This window comes from Arachis ipaensis, chromosome B07 (genome assembly GCF_000816755.2).
Source record: "Arachis ipaensis cultivar K30076 chromosome B07, Araip1.1, whole genome shotgun sequence".
NCBI lineage: Eukaryota > Viridiplantae > Streptophyta > Magnoliopsida > Fabales > Fabaceae > Arachis > Arachis ipaensis.
In genome coordinates this window covers 50,026,270-50,050,873 of record NC_029791.2, presented here as the reverse complement: position 1 = coordinate 50,050,873, position 24,604 = coordinate 50,026,270, and the positions used below count along the sequence as shown (strand labels likewise).

Here is a 24,604-nt window from a genome sequence, read left to right as displayed (position 1 = left end):
GCACATTCCTGAACATGTTGTAAGGAGGTGATGGGTCCTCTTCGCCCGGCCTCTTCGGATGATCAGAAAATATTAAAGGCGACAGGAGCGACCAATAATTGTTGACTGCTGTTTTCCAGCTATCAGTGTCCTCGGCAAGTTCATCAGACTGCAACCCTGACATATTTAAACATGGACAGTGTAAGTCCAACATAACTATTCGATTCAGCAAGGTAGTACAATGAAATCACTTTCCCTAAGAGCTCAATAGATAAGAGTTTGAAGACAGTAACAATTACCATGGACTGCAAGCTCGTTCTTGTTCAAGTTAGCTCGAGAAGGCCACGTTTCTCTTTTTTCAATTGGAATCCAACGGCTATTCTGTGTTCCTCCTATGCAATTTTGCAGTACTCGATAATATGGAGTCTCTATATCACGACTTTTACCACACAAAGAAGGACCAGAACCAGGCTTTCTGGTTGTAAAAATAGGCAATGCTAAGAATCAGGACCATGTTGAAATGGTAAGCAAATGTATACACATGGCATAAAATCTATTTACCAGAAACCGCTTCTAAGGATATGGAAATCGTAAATGCATGTACTGTATTGTTACCTTGAACTATAGCAACTCTTTTTACTAGTTTTCTTCCATACGGCAGTTTCATCTTGCTGGGACAACATTTCCCAGCAAATACTTTGTGCAAAATCCTGTACAGACTTCCACCTTTTCTGACTCTCTTTGTTTCGAGCATTTGTAAGTGGCGATGTCCAGACAAAGTATCCACCAGGTCTTAGAAGCCTATCAGCCTCAATCAAGAAAATGCCACCTATACCAAGAATTGTATATCAATAACATTACAAAGTGCCAGGAAATGAACAAAATCCAACATAAAAGTCATGATCCGAAGCTGTAAAAAATCATCAGATTCCCAGTTCCAACGTCCAAAATGGATAGCCAGCCAAAAGCTTATTAATGAATCAAACAAAGGATTTCAATTCAAACGTGACTTTATTTTCTTCTTTGAATGACATTGAGTAATAAATCATTTAGTTTTGAACCACATAAATATTCTAGAAATAAATGTTTCTGGAATAAACATAAAAGAAGCACTCATCAACAAAAAATAGCATGGGTTGAAAATATGAAAGATACCTTTCTGGTCCCAATCAATGCCACATCTTGCACAGTGTAACATATCAAAGGACAGCGATGGATATGGCAACTGTGTTGAAGTGAAAGAAGCAACCATGGCTGGAAGACCCCTCTCAAGTGTAAGCTGAACTTGACTTCCTGAAGGCTCATAGTTTGCTACGCACATCGTCAAAAGTTGACTCTGAAAGAGGTGCGCACCAAAGCTACCATAGCCACAGCCAATATCCAGTATTGTTCGAACCTAAAAATTTTAGATATTTTAGGATGCTAATATCTCAATAAAATAACATTTCCGGCGCATAATAGTGCACACTATGAACTCGGTTCAAACTCAATGCCATCGTAAACTATCAGAAAAATCTAGCAGAAATCCTATCAAGATCAATATAAGGTTATCATTTCAACATTCATTGATTATTAAGTGAAGATAACAATGAGATCCTTAATATATAAATAATTTTAATACTATTATTGTTAGAATCAGCTTAAAGTCATCAGAACACTGTCTTACTCAGCACACTTAAGTAGCAAATTAGAGGCAATTAAGTATGCTGAATTCTATTTAAGCATGTGTCAAACTCATGAAATACAAATACGATGGATTAAAGTACCAAAAAGTTCAGGCAACAAACACTGAATCTATCCATTTCAACAGATAGGACAAATGAATTTACCCCGGCTTGTAGGAAGCTAGACTCATTTCTAAGTCCAACCATTTCCGCAATTTGATGCGAGTAGTCTTCGACGCCATCAAACATGAGAGAAGCCGAGCGAAAGGAAATTTGCTCTTCATCAAGCATCATCATCCTGCATCCACAAATGAAAATTTCAGTACCTCAAAGATAGCATCATTACCATAGTGATTAGAAAAGATTCACATCAATCACCTCTTTGTCAAGCTCCCAGAAGAAAGAACCTCCTGTGCAGTGATTTTCACATTAGCTACCCATATAACATCTCTTCCAGTAGGCCACCTAAGCGGAATCTTATAATTCACCGGCGTAAGCACCAAACAATTTTGCCTGAGCTCGCGGCCACATTGCCGATCAAGCTCATTGCCATCAGAATTTCCCAAAGCCAAGTTCTCAGAAACATTAAAGCAAGGAACATAGTTCTCAAACTCCTGAGAACAAAATTCCAATTCCTTTAACTTAGCAGGACCGCGAGTAAACTCACCAATATCCAACAAATCCGAAACAAGCCTCTCTTGGAGCCTCCTGTAACCATGGTAAACATGACCCCTCGACGAGGAAGAAATCGACAATGTCCACCAAAAGGATCCAGTAAGTGCAAGAACAACTATGAGCAGCAAACTGAACTTCAAGAAATGCAACAAGTTAAGCCGACTTCTTGGGGACCCAACAATGAATGGATCAGAAGCAAAACCATTGTCTGTGATGTTGCCATATTTTGAAGGTGAATTGTTACTATTATTATTATCTGCAAAGAGCAGCCTCAAAGGGAATCTAAGCGATAAAGAAGAAGGGCTTTGATCTGAGGGAGCCTTTTTATCCAAATCTTCTTTTTCTGTTTTCTCTTTGGATTGGGAATCAGGGATCTGAATCCCAGAAACACCTCTCTGAAGAGGTCTTGACATTGATTCAATGACCAAACCCAAAAACAGTTGCAAAAAGAAGCCTCAACTACTTAAATAAATGCTATATGGTTAGAACAATATATGGATGGATACACCAAGAAACCAATGGAAGTGTGTTATTTCAGCACCATTCACCACTGCCACTAGCGCAAACGCAAACCTGAAACTAAAATTAATTAATTAATAAATAAATTAGAGAAACCGTGTGAATCTTGAAGTTGTTCAATCAGAACAGAGTAAGAGTACTTTCAAAGCAAATTCAGAATATTTTGAAATAAATAATTGTTTTATACAATTATTATTTTTTTAGTTTCACGTAAGAGAATTAAAAACAAGGGAGTGAGGACAAGGAAGAGCATTAATTAAATCACCGCACTAGATCCCATCACGGACCACCAGTGCTGAAATGGATATGTACCAACAATCATAAAAACCAACCCGTAAAAAACGTTGAAAATTAAATAAAAATAATAATAATAATAATAACTTGACTACTTGAGTTGTAATCAAAAGGTAAAGTTTTGGTACTATGAGTTGGTAGATATTAACAGAACAATGATAGAAAATACTTTTGCAGTTGAAGCTAGCAAAGGTAGTTCAACTTCAAAAGTAGTAACTGAATTTCAAACTCCTTTCATTTGACAAAAGAAGAGCGAATTCAGCTTCAGTACGATCTAACAGAAAGAGAAAAACGCAAAACCAATTTGGTGTGAGATCAGATCAAATGAGAAACAGAAGAAATGAAAGGAGAAGTGAGTGAGCACAACCACTACCTCGTTGAGAGAAAGAGAATGAGGATGCGTGTGAATTTTGTGGTGCTTGTTGTTGGGTTGCTTGTGGTACAAATTTACAAAAACGAAGACACACAGCTCATGATGTTCCCTGCTCTCTCCTCTGGCTCGGTGTCTATTATGGCTTTGGGTTTTGGGTTCACTCTGTAGGATCAGTGATTGGTATTTCTTACTTTCCTCTCTGTGTTTTTACTGTGTGTCTCTACGCACACGCTTTAATATGTGGAGTGATTACGGTGCTTAGGAAATTAAAGGGAGAGTAAAGGGAAAACTGACAGATACTGAGACAGTGTGTCAATGAGCATGAATCAGATTTTGTACTGATTCGATCGGCCACCCTGACAGAGGCTGCTTTTTCGGCTTAATATATTGTAGGAACAAGGAAGGGCTTCTTTCTTATTTAAATAATTTTTTTTATTTTTTATTTTTGTGGAGATTTTTTTATTTAAATTAATAAAATATAACATTTATGGAAACAATTAATCTCAAAATCTAATTCATTTAACCTATCAAATCCAACCAAGTAGTTTTAACTTAATTAACCTCCACGCGTTATTATTTCAAAGGTGACAAGGAATAAATCTAGTTGTGCCCTCTAAGCACTACGAAACCATGACCTTCGATGAGGTCTCTACCATAGCCCACCAAATCGAGGCCTCCACTAAAGCTTACTACAAAACTATGGTTGCTCTCTCTCTCTCTCTCTCTCTTAATTTTATTAAGCTCAAAATCATTGTCTTTAGCACCATCGTATTCTTCTTTCCAAGGTCAAAGACGGGGATAATGTCGTTGCTGATGTCAATGTCATCGAAGAGGATCGAGATGGAGGTAGGATCATAGGAGAATGAGATGTGTTCGTTAGGATTTGTGGCGGTTATGCTAATCGCAAATGTTGAGCTGAGTGTGGAAGAAGCAGTAAGGTTGAGGTACGAGAGTGTGAGGGACGTGACAGTGAAGTTAGGGCAATGGGTTGGTTCCTGAAGCTTCAATTGTAGACCTAGAATTGTTATTGTAATTTAAATTGTGGTGATTGTGGCAAAATACAGTTATATGGGAGAGGTGAGAGTAAAGGAGTAGATCTGGTGGGATAATAAATTTTGCATTGGAGGTGGTGGTGGTTGTGGAATAAGTTACGACCTCAATAAAGGAATTCAACAATGAATAATTTCAGCAACAAGAAATAGATCAAATTAATAATCCAACACTTAGCACCAAAAGAGAAAATTAAACTAACTAATTAACTACTAACAAACTCACAACTAACTAAAGAAGATTACGGTGAATGGTGGTGGTGGATGATGATTGAATGAGGGAAGAAGAGAGAAGAAGAGAAAAGAAGAAAAGAAATGGAGAGAAGAGAAGAAAAGAAGTGTGTGAAATAGGGGTGCCCACGCATATGCGTGGGATGGAAGAATGGAATGCAACGCGTGTGTGTCTGGCACGTGTAGGCATGAGAAGAGAAAATAGGGTGCGACGTGTACGCGTGGGAAGAAATTGTGCTAGACGCACGGTTCCCGCGCACTACGTCCATGACTCACTGCCTGGACCGCACGATGGCACAGTGCTCACACGATCCTAGCGCGCTCAAAATATAGGGTCACGCGTACACGTGGGTCACGCGCACGCATGACAAGGTTCTCTGTTTTTCAAAATTTTTCAAGTTCTAGCACCAAACCAAGTATTCCAAACACCCAAACAGCCATCTAAACACCACCAGACCTTATTCAAGATACTAGACTGTCAAATAAACTCAACCAATCAAACTAAACATGAAATTAAACTTATTTACCAATATATACAACAGAGAAAAGTGAAAAGATGTTACCATGGTGGGGTGTCTCTCACCTAGCACTTTTATTTTAAGTCCTTAAGTTGGACCATTGATGGGGTGTTTGTCAAGGTGGCTTGTGCTTGTATTCATCCTTGAATCTCCACCAATGCTTGCATATCCATTGTCCTCCGGGATCCCAAACTAGGCGCATAAAGTCTTCAAGCGAATTGAAATAAGTGACAAGGCCCCAAAGTTGATGGTGGTAGATGTGTATCCCAGGGTCCCAAACCTTGTTTGTTAACACCTTTTCTTCTTGATCTTCATGCTTCCATTCGGGTGACAAGGTTTGTGAATTCTCATTTATGTACCCAAACCTCTTCCTAGATCCATTCAATTGAGAACTATATCAACCCTTGCACTTAGACCTTAAACTTCCAACCATAATGAACCTTGATTTACAATCCCAACCACTAATCATCTCTCTTCTACTCTTCAATCCACAAATATTTCTAAGTTGACCATCCGTCTCAAGAAATTATATTCAGGTGGGACAATGAAGCTTAGGGATATGAAATTTATCCACTTGAATGATGTAATAAATGGTGATGGCTTAGGGGCAGATGCCTCCAATGGTCTTGCAAGTTCCACTCCCTTTGACTCTTCCTTGGTAACTTTCACCTCTTGATAAGTCCTTCTACTTTCCTCCTCTTGCTTGAATACTTCTTCCACTCCTTCCTCATTGCTTGCCAAGGAACTTGGAGGTTGTTCACATTCTTCTTTGACTTCTATCTCATGTCCAATGGGAGAGGATTCAATTATAGATAAAAATTCATTAATGATTGAATCCATTTCTTGATCAACCTCTCTAAATTATTCAACCATGATATGCTTTGGAGGTTGTACACTAGCCTCCTCAACATCAATATCAAGCTTCTTAGAGGGAGGCTCTATGACTTGAGATTCCCATGAACTTTCAACATCTCCTAAGTCTTCAACCACTTCTTCCTCTTCAACAATTATGGCTTCCTCCAATTGTTCCAATACAAAATTCCACTCCTTATTCTCCACCGAAGTTTCTAATCCCTCCATCATGCTACGTTCTTCATTCAATTCTCCACATGTGACCATGGGAGTGCCTTGAGTATCCAAGCGTTGGGAGGCTAAATTATTTGCTATGTCGGTCAAGGTAGCCATGAGTTCTAGTGTCTTCCTTTGAGCTTCACATTGCTCTTGAAGTAATGAAGTGAGAGAATCGTCCATTAGGACTTGGAGTGGATAGGAGGATTCATTATTTAGGAGAAAGGGTTCATAATAGGAAGGTGGTTCATCTTGGTAAGGACATGGAGATGGTGTATATTGAGGTGGTTCTTGGGAGTAATTGGGTTGGAATTATTGTAGTTCTATGTATGGTTCATAAGACTCATAAGGTGGTTGGTATGGTAGATATGGGTTAGGATTATATGGAGGTGTTTGTTGATATGGGGCTTGTGAGTATGGTGGTTGAAGGCTATATTGAGGAGGGGGTTCATAGGCATATGGTGGTGGTTGTTGATAATCATAAGGAGGTCCACCATAACCATTGGATTGGTGTACATCATGGAATGTCTCTTGCTCATAATACATTGGAGGGGGTTGTTGCCAAGAGGGTTGATCATAAGCTTGAGGCTCCTCCCACCTTTGATTGTTCCATGCTTGATTCAAGCCTTCATTGTAGTTCTCATCTCCTACAATATAGTTGTAACCACACTCATAGCCAAAAGGGTGAGAATTCATAGTAGCAATAAAAAATAAAAACAAATGCTAATAAGAAATAATGAAAAGCAAAGTCCTACAACTAGCAAAACTAGCAAACAAACCAAAAATCAAGCTATTCACAATATTCACATATGAACAATAACCAATAACAAGCACACATTACAATTCTCCGGCTACGGCGCCAAAAACTTGATGTAGGATAAACGTCGGTCTAGAAATTTTCACAAAAATAATTTCGTCGAAGTATAGTTTCAAACCAACAAATAACCCTCAATCAAAGCTTAATTTGTTTGTCACTTAAGTCAAACCCAATAAAAATCGAGAGTATTTAAATCACGGTCGTCTCTCAAGACATTGTAGGGAAGTGTGCATATTATTAGTTATGGGAAAGTATTTTTGGGGTTTGGAATGATAGACAAGAAATGTAAATAATAAGAAAATAAAGCTAACAACTAAGAAAAGTCTTGGCAAGAGGTAAGAATTGGAATTCATATCCTCATTATCATCCTCAATTGTGATGGTAAATGTAAATTGCCTTCACTTAGTTAACCTCTAACAAATAAAGGAAAGTCAAGTGCATACAATCAACTTGAGTTCACAAGTCCTAGTCAACACATAGTGAAAGACTAGATTTAGTAAAGTTTAAGCTAACCGGCAATCTTCAATTACCAATCAACAAGAGATTTTGATAATTCAAGAGTCTCCAAATTACCAACCCAAACTAAGAGCACAAAAATCTACTCTAAAACACAACCAAGTATTTTATCAAACACTTGGTAGGCATAAAAGGAAAGCATAATAAAATTGCAATAATAATAAAATCCAAACTACTAATTGCAAGAAAACAATAATAACAACTCAAATAAACATCAATAACATAAAAACATCAAAATTGTATTAAATGAAAATCAAAAGTAACAAGAGTGCATGAACATAAAGGAAACAAAATAAAGGAAACCACAAGTAAAACTAAAGGAACAAAGATGCAAGAACAATAAGTTACAAGGAAAAGTAAATGAAAACAAGAATTAAACCTAATCTAAGGGAAATATAACCTAATTCTACCCTAATTCTAGAGAGAAAAAAGAGCTTCTCTCTCTAGAATATAACCTAAAGCATATTACTAATCTACTCTAATTGCTCTCCCCTTGTTCCCTTTTGAATTCTGCATCAAATAGCTCCAGAAATGAGTTGGATTGGGCTTCTGCAGCCCCAAAAATCGCCCCCAACATGTTTCATTAATGAGGTCACATGCTGCTTGTCACGCATACGCGTGGGTCATACGTACGCATCGCTTGACAAATTTTGGTCACGCATACGCCTCGCATGGCAGATTTTTAAATCCTCATTTCTTCATCAATTCTCCACTTTGCATGCTTTTTTTTCTTCATTCCTTCAATCCAATCTTTGCCTTCTAAACCTGAAATCACTCAACAAACATATCAAGGCATCGAATGGAATTAAAGTGAATTAAATTTAGCAAATTAAAGGCCTAAAAAGCATGCTTTCACTCTTAAGCATAAATTAGGGAGAATTTACAAAGCCATGCTATTTTATTGAATAAATGTAAGAAAAGTTGATAAAATCCACCAAATTCAATACAAGATAAACCATAAAATTATGGTTTATCATCCATATAGCGGGTTTCTTATCCAACACCTCAGCAAAAGAAATATTAACTTGTAACTTCTTGAGGACTGCCAAGAATTAAGTAATTTCACTACTACATTTTAGACCTTTAGTAACATTTACTTCTTAACATTTGTTAAAATATTAGTAATTCTCATCAAATTAAATTAGGTAATATTTAAACTCAAATGTTAGTAAATACGTCTAATTTTTTAAAAAACTTCAAAAAAATGTTACCTATTCTCAATGAGCTAACCACACGTGTTCTCACCCTCATTTTTACTGTTAGTGTCCTAAAATGGTGAAACCACCTTTCCATCCTCCTCAATTTCTTGATCTGCTCTCTTCAATCTGTCGCTCCCCTCATCGATCTCATGGTTCACAAATGAAAACCACAATCGCATGTTCTGCACTGAATCCACCTCTTAATCCTCTTCAATCTCTTGCTCCTCCTCTTCGATCTCTCCTTCATCACTGTCATCAAAGCCGCCGTCGCTGCCATCGTCACCATCAAGGTGAGATCTCTGCTCTAGGATCTGAATTGGAAACTCTCATGGTACGTAGAACTTAATCTATTATTTTATGTTTGTGTTCTTGTGTCTAAAGTTAATCTCATTGAATTAAATCTATATCTTTTGAAAATTGTTTTTGTTAATCTCATGATTCACTACGCATTTCAATCATTTTGAAAATAAAAAGGTTGATTTGATAGGTTTACAAGTCTTTCATGCTTGTTCTCTTACCTAATTTTACAGTAAGCTATTCATCAACATCATGCAATGAAGTGTCTTGTTGTAGATTGAAGAGAAACTTCAATTGCACAAGTAACTTCTCTTATCTTTCACTGAATTTGTTTTTTCATTTGGCTTCTCAATTATAGTTAAAAATTATAGTCAATAGATTTTCATTGTTATATGAATGAATGCTATGTTGTGTTTGATGAAGAATTCAAATTTTTTTAGAATCAATTTTTTAGGAAAGTTCATTGTGCTTTTGGGAGTGCATTTAAAAATGAAATGCCTTAAAGAATTTTAGGAAAGTTCTTGCAACATTGAGGATCATGTCAAAACCAGTTAGGATGATCCCTGAGACTCTCTCTGTTCTTATCCAAGTTATGGTATCTTTCAATCGGCTCAATACCTTTTGCTTGCTGAAGAGTTAGGCAGTAACAAAATTGTAAGAATCTCCTCTTATCGACGTGTATTGTCACACTGCCATACAACTTTTTTTTTAATTTTTTCATGTGTATTATCTTTGGATTCTTCGGGTAAAATAAATTTTCTTACCCTCAGAAACCTTAATAACACGTGAAAATAATGTAAGTCCAATATAAGTATTTCATTGCCGACATTCAATTTTGCAGGAAGAGGTACAAGATGTTTGTTTATTTAAAGATCAGCTTGTTCATACTTTCTTTTAGTCGTGTTCACACAAATGATTCTATAAACATATTGTTTATTAGTTCATTAATACAAATTTTTCTTTTTTTTATTATATATTTTTAAGAGAGAAAATTTTGTTATTGCATTTTAAATAAAGTCAATATATATAGATATACCTAACAGCACTTCTGATTCTGAGGCTCTACCAGGAAGTGGTGGTTCTAATGCTAACAACCAATGGCATAGTTTCTTCAAACTTCTCAAAAAAGGCTCACAAATGCAATTTCAACCATTTCACCTTCTTAAAAATAATGTTTCTAAGTTAACTAGAAGGAAGAGTAAGAGAGTTAGATATGATCTCATTCCTTCTTTTTTTGACTCTGAGTTTGCCAACTTCAAATCTTCATGGAAAAATTTCACTCTCTCTGAACTTCAGGCTGCAACTAATGACTTTAGCCATGGTATGATTGTATTAGTTTATTATATTTTTATGGTCAGAAATGGTAGTTTACTCGTTAAATCGAAAATGATTGTTGTTATTGGTAGATAATATAATCGGAGAGGGATGGTATGCAGAGGTATACTTAGGAAAATTAGAAGATGGAACCTTTGTTGCCATAAAGAAGCTAACAAGAGGGAACCAAGAAGAAATGGCTGCAGATTTTTTGTCTGAGCTTGGAATCATGTGCTGCATTTTATCTTTGCTTAGTAAATTTTGTCTCTCTTCGACATTACACAAGTGAGCCGCTGATATTTCAAAAGTTTCTGAAAGTATTTTCTTGACATCATAAATTACTCTTGTTTTCCTTTTCATCAATAAGGTCTTATAATTTGATGTCTTCCAGTGAATTGAGCAAGGTACTTCATTAGGATCAAATGAATATGTTGCGCAAGCTGGTGCAGAATAGTTGTAATTATCCAATTCTGACAAGTATGATATTAAATATTAACTTCCTTTAAGCATTATATATTTTTTTATCTAAAAATTTACAAGTGTACTTTGAAAGTCACTGGCAACAAGTTAATGGTTCAGGTTTTTAGTTAGCCATGTGCTTTCAATCTTACACGCTGTTGACTTCTTCATCACAAGGTTATTGAAGGGTATTTTCCTATGATCCCCACTCCCCCCAAACAAAAACCAAAAAAGAAAAAAATTAAACATGTTAGAAATAATATATTTCCGTTTATCAATTATTATCTTTGTGCAGCGATGGTTTGCATGTTTAGCTTGAGGTTGTAAGTGGATCCCTGAATTTGTACAAATGCTATCTTCTCAAGTGATTGGTGGCTGCATTTTCACAACGTAATAAAAATGATATCTCAACCATGATATCATCATGGCTTGGAAAGAGAAGGCAATACAAATTACAATAGGCATTCATAGAGGGAAGCAAGTTCTGCACATAAAATTCTGCACATGAAAATAGGTTTGAGGGAAGCAAGTTCTGTTCTTGTCGAGTCTTCAAGTTTTCATTAATTTTTTTCGTTTTATTTTGTGATTTGTATGTTGATATTGAATGAGGAGTGAACCAAGACATGTTGATAATACATTTTTCTAGGATTAATATAAGGACCAAGTTTTTTATGTGCTATGTATCACTTTTTTTTCTTTTTTATATAGAATGTTCATAGAGTTTAAGTGCTATAAATATTTTTTTTTCTTTTCTTATTTTATACATCACGAAGAAAACTTGTATAATGATTATTGATTAATGAAAGAGGCTATAAAAATTTTATTTTGTGAATTTAATGAAATATTTCATGTTATAGTAATTAATTTTAGTATATTTATATTGTGTATAATATAACTAAAGAAAATGTTACTAAAGATCTTTTGTAATATTTTTTAAGAGTTACAAAAAATATCTATAGTAACATTTTTCTAAGTGTTGCAAAAAATATCTATGGTAACAATTTTTTAAGTGTTACAAAATATATCTATTGTAACATTTCTTTATGTGTTACCAAAAAAGGTCTATTGTAAGTTTGTAACATTTTTCATAATATTACTATAGAAGATCTATTGTAACATTTTTACTAAATATTATTAAATCTTTAGAAAAATATTAGTAAAATTCTTTAGTAACATAGGATATATTTAACATTTGTTAAAATGTTACTAATGTACATAATTAATATTTTAATATGATTTGGTAACATTTTTTAAATGTTAGTAAAAGCCAAGTATGTAGTAGTGTTTGTTCATCCTCAGTCTCCTTTTGCATGTCTATAGAGTGTTGTACTTTGGGCTCCCACTCACTTCTTGAGCCTTGTTCTCCTTCAATTCCTCAGCAGCATGCTCCTCCTTGATTTCGTCCTTCTTGTCCACAATGAGGACCTTGCACTCTTCCCTAAGATTTATCTCTGTGTTGCTAGGAAGGGTATTGGGAGGTCTCTCAGACATCTTGCTGCTCAACTGACCCACTTGTATCTCCAAATTTCGAATTGAGGACTGAGTCTCTGCTATAAACCTGTGAGTGGTCTTGGAGAGGTTAAAAACTATTGTGGCTAGGTCAAAGAGGCTTTGTTGAGCTGTCTCCATCTGCTGCTGAGAGGGTTAGAACTGTCTATTGTTGAACCTATTTTGATTGATTCTACCCTGATTATTGTTGAAGCCTTATTGAGGCCTCTGCTGATCTCTCCACCCAAAGTTAGGGTGATTCCTCCATTAGGACTGTCAAATGGGCCAACCCAGCCCGTTTAAGCCCAGACCATTTAGACCACGTGTTATACGGGCTAGCCCATTTAAGCCCACTTTATTTGCGGACTAAAATTTTATATAAAGTCAATATATATAGATATACCTAACAGCACTTCTGATTCTGAGGCTCTACCAGGAAGTGGTGGTTCTAATGCTAACAACCAATGGCATAGTTTCTTCAAACTTCTCAAAAAAGGCTCACAAATGCAATTTCAACCATTTCACCTTCTTAAAAATAATGTTTCTAAGTTAACTAGAAGGAAGAGTAAGAGAGTTAGATATGATCTCATTCCTTCTTTTTTTGACTCTGAGTTTGCCAACTTCAAATCTTCATGGAAAAATTTCACTCTCTCTGAACTTCAGGCTGCAACTAATGACTTTAGCCATGGTATGATTGTATTAGTTTATTATATTTTTATGGTCAGAAATGGTAGTTTACTCGTTAAATCGAAAATGATTGTTGTTATTGGTAGATAATATAATCGGAGAGGGATGGTATGCAGAGGTATACTTAGGAAAATTAGAAGATGGAACCTTTGTTGCCATAAAGAAGCTAACAAGAGGGAACCAAGAAGAAATGGCTGCAGATTTTTTGTCTGAGCTTGGAATCATGTGCTGCATTTTATCTTTGCTTAGTAAATTTTGTCTCTCTTCGACATTACACAAGTGAGCCGCTGATATTTCAAAAGTTTCTGAAAGTATTTTCTTGACATCATAAATTACTCTTGTTTTCCTTTTCATCAATAAGGTCTTATAATTTGATGTCTTCCAGTGAATTGAGCAAGGTACTTCATTAGGATCAAATGAATATGTTGCGCAAGCTGGTGCAGAATAGTTGTAATTATCCAATTCTGACAAGTATGATATTAAATATTAACTTCCTTTAAGCATTATATATTTTTTTATCTAAAAATTTACAAGTGTACTTTGAAAGTCACTGGCAACAAGTTAATGGTTCAGGTTTTTAGTTAGCCATGTGCTTTCAATCTTACACGCTGTTGACTTCTTCATCACAAGGTTATTGAAGGGTATTTTCCTATGATCCCCACTCCCCCCAAACAAAAACCAAAAAAGAAAAAAATTAAACATGTTAGAAATAATATATTTCCGTTTATCAATTATTATCTTTGTGCAGCGATGGTTTGCATGTTTAGCTTGAGGTTGTAAGTGGATCCCTGAATTTGTACAAATGCTATCTTCTCAAGTGATTGGTGGCTGCATTTTCACAACGTAATAAAAATGATATCTCAACCATGATATCATCATGGCTTGGAAAGAGAAGGCAATACAAATTACAATAGGCATTCATAGAGGGAAGCAAGTTCTGCACATAAAATTCTGCACATGAAAATAGGTTTGAGGGAAGCAAGTTCTGTTCTTGTCGAGTCTTCAAGTTTTCATTAATTTTTTTCGTTTTATTTTGTGATTTGTATGTTGATATTGAATGAGGAGTGAACCAAGACATGTTGATAATACATTTTTCTAGGATTAATATAAGGACCAAGTTTTTTATGTGCTATGTATCACTTTTTTTTCTTTTTTATATAGAATGTTCATAGAGTTTAAGTGCTATAAATATTTTTTTTTCTTTTCTTATTTTATACATCACGAAGAAAACTTGTATAATGATTATTGATTAATGAAAGAGGCTATAAAAATTTTATTTTGTGAATTTAATGAAATATTTCATGTTATAGTAATTAATTTTAGTATATTTATATTGTGTATAATATAACTAAAGAAAATGTTACTAAAGATCTTTTGTAATATTTTTTAAGAGTTACAAAAAATATCTATAGTAACATTTTTCTAAGTGTTGCAAAAAATATCTATGGTAACAATTTTTTAAGTGTTACAAAATATATCTATTGTAACATTTCTTTATGTGTTACCAAAAAAGGTCTATTGTAAGTTTGTAACATTTTTCATAATATTACTATAGAAGATCTATTGTAACATTTTTACTAAATATTATTAAATCTTTAGAAAAATATTAGTAAAATTCTTTAGTAACATAGGATATATTTAACATTTGTTAAAATGTTACTAATGTACATAATTAATATTTTAATATGATTTGGTAACATTTTTTAAATGTTAGTAAAAGCCAAGTATGTAGTAGTGTTTGTTCATCCTCAGTCTCCTTTTGCATGTCTATAGAGTGTTGTACTTTGGGCTCCCACTCACTTCTTGAGCCTTGTTCTCCTTCAATTCCTCAGCAGCATGCTCCTCCTTGATTTCGTCCTTCTTGTCCACAATGAGGACCTTGCACTCTTCCCTAAGATTTATCTCTGTGTTGCTAGGAAGGGTATTGGGAGGTCTCTCAGACATCTTGCTGCTCAACTGACCCACTTGTATCTCCAAATTTCGAATTGAGGACTGAGTCTCTGCTATAAACCTGTGAGTGGTCTTGGAGAGGTTAAAAACTATTGTGGCTAGGTCAAAGAGGCTTTGTTGAGCTGTCTCCATCTGCTGCTGAGAGGGTTAGAACTGTCTATTGTTGAACCTATTTTGATTGATTCTACCCTGATTATTGTTGAAGCCTTATTGAGGCCTCTGCTGATCTCTCCACCCAAAGTTAGGGTGATTCCTCCATTAGGACTGTCAAATGGGCCAACCCAGCCCGTTTAAGCCCAGACCATTTAGACCACGTGTTATACGGGCTAGCCCATTTAAGCCCACTTTATTTGCGGACTAAAATTTTATAGCTCAGACTATTTATGGCCAACCCGACAGGTTAAATGGGCTGGCCCATTTATTTGTTGACTTTTTTTTTAATTTTAAAAAAAAAAACTAAAAAAGTCCAATTTTGAGGAGAAATCTGGTGTATATTTTTGGACAAAAAATTTTGTTTGGTACAAATAAAATTAAAGTTTCATTAAACAACTAAACACATTTGATTTGAGTAACTGCTATGCTTTAAACTTGTTCTTTTAACTCAAAATAGAACTACATTCACATTCAATTAGTGATTCCATATTTCTAATTCTAATATTTCTAATTAAAGGAATATTTCTAATTCCCCTCATATAGTTAACAAAGTATTATAAACCAATATAACAACATCACAATTCTACCAAAAAATCACACAAAAGTGAAAAAAAAGTATTTAACAGATTACATGGCATGCAAATATATTACAAAAGTAGCAAGTAATGTAATTCCAAAATTTTTTATACAATTCACCAAATTAGTCAACACCTGCAATGGAAAGAAAAATAAATTATCAAATAAAAGTTAGTGGTTTAGTGGCAGAAAAAGAATTTCAATAGAATTGAATTAAAAAATGTATGGTTTGAAACAATTAGACAATACTAATAAAATACTAGGCATCTTATTAATTGAATCCACTTTATCTTTATAATGTTCTTTGTCACTCTCATTTTTACACTCAAATTCAGCATCTACAATTTAAAATTAGTTAGTAAAAAACTAAATAAATACAATATGCAAGTCATTCATTATTTATTGCCAATAGAAGTTAACAAAATAAATTTAAAAAGTGAATTACCATCATCTTCAAATTCATGTATCCGATTACAAGCACAAATAAGAGCTTGCACATTCTTATCCAAAATAAAATTTCTATACTTATTTAGGACATGTGCACCAATGGAAAATGATGACTCCGAACCTGCCGTAGTTATTAGAATACTAAGCACATCACAAGCCATGAAAGCTAAATCAGAAAAACGATGGGCTTGAGACCTCAAATATTGCAAGACATCTATTTTAGAGTTCATATCAAGAATTGACTCTTCTAAATAGATATCTAAAGAAGACTTTCTTTGTGAAGCATTAGTTTGAAAACTTATATTTCTCAACTCCTACAATATTCAAAAAAATAATTAAAAAGTTAAGAAAGTAACTATTGACAGAAACATATAAAAGAAAATTATATTAACATAATGCACAACAAAAATAAAAGTAGAATTAGCAACCTTCAACCCATCTTGATACTCTCTCTGATATCATGAAAAGTAGAACTAGAAACCTTCAACCCATCTTGAATTATCAAATTTAAGATATGAGCACAACACCTCACATGAAAAAAGTTTTCATTACACAATAACCCATCACTTAAAAGGAGGTTTCGCTTGAGTAAAGCTTGCATGCTATCATTAGATGAAGCATTGTCTAAAGTTATTGAAAATATTTTCTTCTCTATTTCCCATTCAGATAACAACTCAAGCACTTTATTTGCTAATTGATGTCCCGTATGTAGAGGAGACATGTGAGAAAATGAGAGTATCTTAGAATTTAATTTTTACCTAGAATCAACATAATGGGCAGTCAAAGTCATATAACCCTTTGTGATGCATGAAGTCCAAAGATCAGTAGTTAAACATATCCTACTTCAAAGTTTTCATAACTGGTGTTTTAACTTTTCTTTTTCAGCAATATAAAATTTGAAAATATCAGCTACAGCAGTGTTTCGAGAAAATATCTTAGCATAAGGATTCAAGTACTTAAAAACATATCTAATTCTTCTATACTTAACAAATAAGAAAGGCAAATCATGTTCTATGATTGCTATTGCAATTAATTCATGAAAAACCATAAGATCAATTTGTCTAGCCCTTAACCTCCCAGCTTCATCAAGCATCATTTTTTCCAAATCATGACATTTGGGGAGTTCACGACACATTAGGATATGTCGTCTCAATGTAGAGGTACCATGAGTACTATCTCCACCTTTGTATTATTTTCCATACTCTTTACATTTATACCTTGTTTTGCCATCTTTCCCAATTATTTTTATAAAACCATCCCAGACATTAGATGTAGTTAACTGTTTTTTCTATTTAGAATTTGACCCATCAATATCAGTAGGTGGAATACTTACAAGAGGTGTCTCTTGAGTTACTTCCGGTGGGACTTTATCGTCAACAAGATCATCAAAGTCATCATCAGAGTCTGAGTCCATGAAAATTTGATCTACCTTAGCATTTGGATCAACAATATCTCTTGTATAGTCATCCATAACTCCAAAATAAATCACTAACAAAAAATAAAACACAGAAGTAGATTAATCTTTACTAAAACCCAAAATAACCCAGAACAAAACAGAATTGATAAATAATTGATGTTAGTATCAAACTATTCATCTAAATGTTGAGAACCTAAGATTTATGAGAAAAGAAATAACATGCATATTTTATTATTAAGACAAAAAAGTAATCTTACAATAGTTGGCTGAAAATTGATGAGTGAGATGACCGAGGACTACGAAAACTGAAGAAGAGTAGAAGCTGACTAGCTGAGTGAAGAATGGATGAAGTAACCAAAACTAAGGGGCTAACAGTGATGAGAGCCTCGCAAGGCTCTAATGGTGGGATGCTCATCGATGACACCGATAAAGAAGTTACTGTCGCCGGAAGAAGGATGGACACACGCATAAATTTGTGAGGCTGTGGTGCTGTATAGAAGAATTAGGGATTTATGGCTACTTCAGGGTGCTTTCTCTTTTTCTTTTATACGTTTGCTGTGTAGAAGAATTAGGGATTTAGAGCATATGGCTACTCCAAAGTGCTTTATCATTTTTCTTTGTACGTTTGAGTTTTAGTGAGTGGCTGTTTGGCTTGTTTGGCTTAGAGTTAGAGAGACTTTTTTTAATTTTGTACTCTTATATTGTATATGGGTTGGGTTATTTTTTGGGTTGGATTTTTTTAGCTTGCATAGTATTGGACTATTGTATTTGGTCAATTGGGCTTATGGTCCATAATTTATTGGCTTAATAATTCTCTAAATCTGTTATTTTTGTACGAGTCGAGTCGAGTTTTTTTGAATGGTGTTTAGCTAAAATCTAAAATTTTGGTTTAAGAAAAAAACCAAAATTTATGCGGGCCCTCGTTTAGCTCGCAGGCTAACCCGTTTAACCCACAATTTTTTTGGGTTAATCGGGCTCAACCCATTTAGCCTGAAATTTAAATGGGCCTCAATCAGAGGCAAAAGCCTGCCCATTTAAAGGGATAAACAGTTCGACCCGATGAGCTTGGCCCATTTTGACGGCCTTATCCTCCATCCCTGATTAAAATTATTTGCATAGGGATCATTGTTGGGATTTCTGGAGGAATTTCTCATATAATTCAATTCCTCCATGGTGGTGTAAGTAATGTCACCAGCGTCCCCTTGAGTATAGCTCCCATTCATGTCATAAGATGCTTCTTGTGTCCTGACAGCTAAAACTTGTATTCCACTTAAGTGTTGAGAGATCATGCTAATCTGCTAGGATATAAGCTTGTTTTGAGCTAAAATGGCGTTCAGAGTGTCCACTTCCATGACTCCTCTCTTCTGAGTAGTCCCAGTGTTCACATGGTTCCTCTCAAAAGTGTACATGTACTGGTTGTTGGCCACCATCTCAATGAGCTCATGTGCTTCCTCAAGCGTCTTCTTCATATGCAATGATCCATCTGCAGAGTGATCTAGTGACATCCTGGACATTTCTGAGAGGCCATCATAAAAGATCTCTAGCATGGTCTAGTGTGAGATCATGTTGGGAGGGCATTTCCTGATCAGCTGCTTGTTCCTCTCTCAGGCCTCATAGAGGGATTCTCCCTCTTTCTGTCTGAAGGTCTAGACTTTTACTCTAAGCTTACACAGCTTCTGAGGTAGAAAGAACTTGGCCGAAAATCCAGTGACCATCTTGTCCCATGTGTCTAGGCTCTCCTTGGAATGAGAATGCAGCCATGGCTTTGCTCTATCCTTTACAGTAAAAGGAAAGAGCATGAGCATGTGAACCTCTGCGTTCACTCCATTTGTCTTGACCGTGTCACAGATCTACAAAAAATCAGATATGAACTTATTGGGGTCCTCCTGCGGGAGTCCATGAAACTGATAATTCTATTGCACTAGAGTGGCCAGTTGAGGCTTAAGTTCGAAATTATTAGCACCAATGGCAGGTATGGATATGCTGCGCTCATAGAAGTCAGATGTGGGTGCAATGTATGAGCCAAGAACCTTCCTTGTGTGCTCTTCAGCGTTTGGATTGGCTGCCATATTGGTCTCTTCAGCTTCCTTCTCAAAAGTGTCCATGAGATTCTCTCCGGCTTTGCAAGCTCTAGCTTGTTGCAAACGCCACCTTAAGATCCTCTCAAGTTCAGGATCAAGATCAAGAAGGGATTCTTTATCCTTGTTCCTACTCATAAACAACAAGAAACAAAGAAAAGGTGAGAGTCTCTATGTCAGAGTATAGAGGACTCCAGTGAGGTATCCTAATAAAGAAATAAAGATAAAGTAAAAAAGATTTCAAAAATAAAGATGGGAGATTTAATTTAAAGATGTTCGAAAATAAAAAATAAAAAAGAGAAAAGGTTTTTAAAAGTTTTCAATTTTTTTTTTGAAATTCAAAAAAGGAAAGAACGAAAGATTAAAGAAACACCAAATTTAAAATTTAAAATTAAATGAACAATATCTAAAATAAAATTCAAAATTTAAGGAAAAGATAAAGATTGAAAATCAAGAAAGATAACAAGATAGGATTCGAAAATTAAAAAGAAGATTAATTGAGCAAAAAAAGAATATTACTAACGAGACACCAAACTTAAAATTTGAAATTAAATAAAAGTAAGATAAGCAAAACAAAGAAATTTAAAAATAAAGGAAAGATAGCTAAGATAATGATCGAAAATTAAGGAAAATAACCAAAATAAATTTTGAAAATCAAAGAAAAAAAAAGAAAAACTAAAAGACACCAAACTTAGAAAAAGAGGAAAAAGATTACTAAGATGAATTTTAAAAAATTAAGAAAATAAACAAAATAGAAATAAAAAGAAAAATTAATTTAATAAAAACTAATAAAAGTACCTAATTTAAGCAACAAGACAACCAATAGTTATCAATCATGAATAATCCCCAGCAATGGCACCAAAATCTTGGTGCGCGAAATTAGAACTCGCACAACTTCACCCACAAGTGCACCGAGTCATCCAAGTAATATCTCAGGCGAGTGAGGGTCGATCCCACGAGGATTGTTGGATTGAACACGCAATAGTTATCTTGTTGGACTTAGTTAGGCAAACAGTAAAAGGTGGTTATTGGTGTAAACGCATAAGCAATAAAATAGCAAGTAAAGAAAGCAAATAAACAGATTAGAGTAAAACAATGATGAGAAAATAGTTAAGGTCTCGAAGATATTTATCTTTTTGGATTAAGACTTCTTACCAACTACTTTAACAACGAGTGATTCATTCTATGACAAATCATAAGTGATTAAAACCTAATCTCTTAGCGAATTAATCTTCTCTAATCTTCATCAAAAGCCACTCTCGTGGTCATTCAATTCAAATAAGAGGGTGAAGTTCAGAAAACTAGTTTAGCGCCATTAAAACCTCAATTACCAAAGCTAATCGGATTTTATGTCACATATCTAATTAGCTTAGGTAAATTACAGTTTAGGAGGAGTGTTTTCAAGCTGTAGCTCAAGCGAGATAGCTCTCTCGAGAATCACAAGAGCTCATGTAGAAAAAAGGGTCATACTCTCGTTCCACCCCAGATTCATAAGATTAAGAACGAAAACAACACCTTAGAATTGAATCAAACATTAATTAAAATAGAAGAATAATAATCTTAATCTATAGAAATAAACAAAACTCCTAACTTTAACCAGGAGATTTAGTTGCTCATACTTTACAAAAAAAAACAGGTTTCTAAAATATGAAAAAGATCTCGTGTGTCTCAAACCTAATGAATCTTCTCTTATATATAATAAATATTAAATCTAAAAGATATTAAAAATTACAAAGATAAAATAAGATAAGTCTAAGAAGTACTAAAATTCACTTGGACGCCCAATAACATGTGAAATGAATAGTAAACTGGTATTCAACGCTAGGATTGGGCGTTGAATGCCCAAAAAGGAGTAGCGCCTCTACCTTTATGCCCCTTGTTGGCGTTGAACGCTAGGTTGGGCGTTCAGCGTCCAGAGGGAGCTTACAACATTTTTTGTTTCTTATTTCATACTTTTCTAAACTATTCCGAATCTCACCTAAAATTATAAAAACACAAAAAAAATTTAAAGTAGCATTTAAAGATAAATTTTATACTAAAACATAATAAAACTTAATAAAATCTAACTAAAAACAATATAAAAACAACTAGAAAAATGATATAAGATGCTAACGCATCATCCTACGAAAAAGAAGACAGAGAAAAATAGCACACTTACATAAACATGCAATTTGATTACACTTAGTTTAAAAGTATTTGGCTATCCATCATTTCTGTATTGCGTTTGTATGATTGAAATTCAATTTTTCACCAATAAAAAAAAATAACTTTTAATGACTATTAACTATTTTCTCAGACAATCGTTATAAAAAAAAATTACAATCACTATAGTCAATGATAATACTTAGTTAGCACTAAACACCTCAAACCAGGACTTGCACTAATACATAAATTATTAAATCATGCATCAAAAAATTATTTTATATCTTTTTATTCACCTTAAGCTTGATATTTGTACTCATAAGCACACTAATTTTTCTTATTTTATCGATCTTCACACCACTATTTTATACATCCTACCACTTTCTTTTTTAACTTCTCTATCACCAAAACTCTTTTATCAAAAGCAATATTATTTCTACATATCCATGTACACCATATTAAAAATAAAAAAATAAAAAATAACACAATTCACACCTTATCCATCTACACACCTTAAAGTATTTTTTAATGGTTCTAGACTAAACTTAATTTACACCCTAATCCAGCAAGATTGATTCCACACATTTTATATACAATTATATGAAAAAAATTAGTGATGTAATGTGTCTAAATTTTTTCTACATAATACACAAAATAAATATGCTTTTGGCACAATCTTAAATTTATATAATTTATCTCTAGTATTTAACATTTTTAAAATTACAAATCATATCAGCAATTCAATCTATGAAAACATCATACTTTTTCACAAATTTTTCGTAAAATTATACATGTTAGATTCAATTTCTATCTCTTTATTCTTATACACCACATTTAAAAAAAAAAAACTAATAGCAAAATTAACTTGCATGTTTGTGAAAAAGTCTTGGACCAACAAATGTGATTCTTTCCCACTTGAACTTTTGCCACCAATAATTCTATACATAGATATGGATAACTCATAATTAGGAAAACGGAAATGTTTGGTAACCAAAGAAAATCAGCCAAAAACAGCCATAACTTGCCTTATTTAGTATTCATTAATTGTTGCGATAATTAATGAATGCTAAATAAGGCAAGTTTTGGCTGTTTTTTTTGTCGCTAAGAGGCAACCCCTCAATCATATCTTTCTTTCTTTCTTTCTTTCTTTCTTTTCTTTTTTTTTCTTTTTCTTTTTTTTTTTTTAATAAACCCCTCAATTATATGTTGCCACATGAAAAAAAGTAGCACACCAAGTGATATCCTATGAAATGGGACGAATATTTACTAAAATGCCACATGAACCTCTTCCTACTTTATAAGGTATAAAACCAGCTTGTCAAGCTAATTAAGAAGATATATACATCAAAAGCAGGGAAAAGTGAAGAGTGTTTTTGTTTTTATTTTTAAAAATTATTATCATCGCAAAGGAAGAATGGCAGATCTAATCTAACATCACAAAATTGTCATAGGATATTTCCCACGTTTGGTCGTTAATGCAATAGAGTAACACCATTTTGACTTCAGCTTGAAATGGTGGAAATTCAACTAACCCACGTCATATATTAATACATAAAAATAATATTTATACTGTTTTNATTAAAAATATATATAAAATAAAAGATATATACTAAAAAATAGTGATACATATAACTTTTTATTTTTTGTATATTTAATCCTTTTTCTTTTCCTATTCAAGATTGCATGCATAATGTCAAGTCGGCTTCGCTATTATATGATTTTTTTTTGTGAACACTTATTAATGGCGGTTTGGCAGAAATCCACGATTTGCTGCGTTTGGATCGGAACACCCAATTTCATTCAATGACCTAATTTTATAGTTGAAAATTCATTAAGCTGTATAGAAGGTACAAAAAAAGCTTCTACTCTTATCAAATTATAAGCAGCTATGGCTGGGTCGGTAATTCTTTTGTACCTAAAGGGACGTTATTAGCACATCACTTATAAAATGATATTTTTTATTAGGTCATTTTTGTAAAATTTTAGTCTAGTCAACATTTTTCACAACAAAATAATAATTTTTTTCTTGAATAGAAAACAAAGTACTTTTGTTCTTTCATTCATATTTTAATTATAAATATGAGTCTACTTTGATTATATTATATATAAAATTTGATTATATATATGAATCATGTTAATTTGATTATATTTTTTATATAGTTTGATTATATTATTTATAATGTTTGATTATATAAATTATTACATAATCATTTTGTATTCCTATTATATGAGAGGTTGATTTAAAATTCACTGACTTTTATATTTATGTTCTCATAAAATCAGGGAGGTTTGTTATGATATTAATATTATTAAAAAGAACTATCACTAAAATATTAAAGGAAAAAAAAAAGAAGAAAAACTCTTACGTGAGAATAATTCTACTTTTCTTCCGTAATTAGCATTATAAATACCAGAGTATAAAAAAGATTCAATGCAAACATGAAGCACACGAAGTAAGCCCTAAAGTAATACTCTAACTTATCTTCGTAAAAGTTGAATTTGCAACGACAAAAAATCAAACTGCATACTTTGACTTAGCTTTTCTGAATACTTTGTTCATGCAGTGGCGAAGGTTGAAACAACTTTTTGGCCAACAATTTTAACATAAAAATTATATAATAATTTTATAATAAAATAAAATTTACAAATAAAATTATTTTTATAGTTTGTTATTAATATATAATAATAAATAAA

The 24,604-nt window shown here is 33.6% G+C and overlaps 2 protein-coding genes across 2 annotated transcripts in view; one reads left to right on the top strand and one right to left on the bottom strand.

Moving 5' to 3' along the window:
• LOC107609114 (probable pectin methyltransferase QUA2) overlaps window positions 1-3,877 on the bottom strand; it is a gene marked incomplete in the record, with an annotated part of 5,888 nt that extends 2,011 nt beyond the window's left edge. The window contains 7 exon segments of the mRNA XM_016310951.2: window positions 1-156; window positions 279-454; window positions 595-808; window positions 1,135-1,375; window positions 1,809-1,941; window positions 2,022-2,897; window positions 3,505-3,877. Coding sequence (XP_016166437.1) covers window positions 1-156; window positions 279-454; window positions 595-808; window positions 1,135-1,375; window positions 1,809-1,941; window positions 2,022-2,731 — 1,630 coding nt within the window.
• Window positions 4,135-10,802, top strand: LOC107607219 (receptor-like cytosolic serine/threonine-protein kinase RBK1). The gene is made up of 4 exons (XM_016309194.1): window positions 4,135-4,149; window positions 4,266-4,350; window positions 10,230-10,520; window positions 10,606-10,802. Exons 1-4 carry the CDS (start codon window positions 4,135-4,137, stop codon window positions 10,800-10,802), a joined length of 588 nt encoding a protein of 195 aa, XP_016164680.1.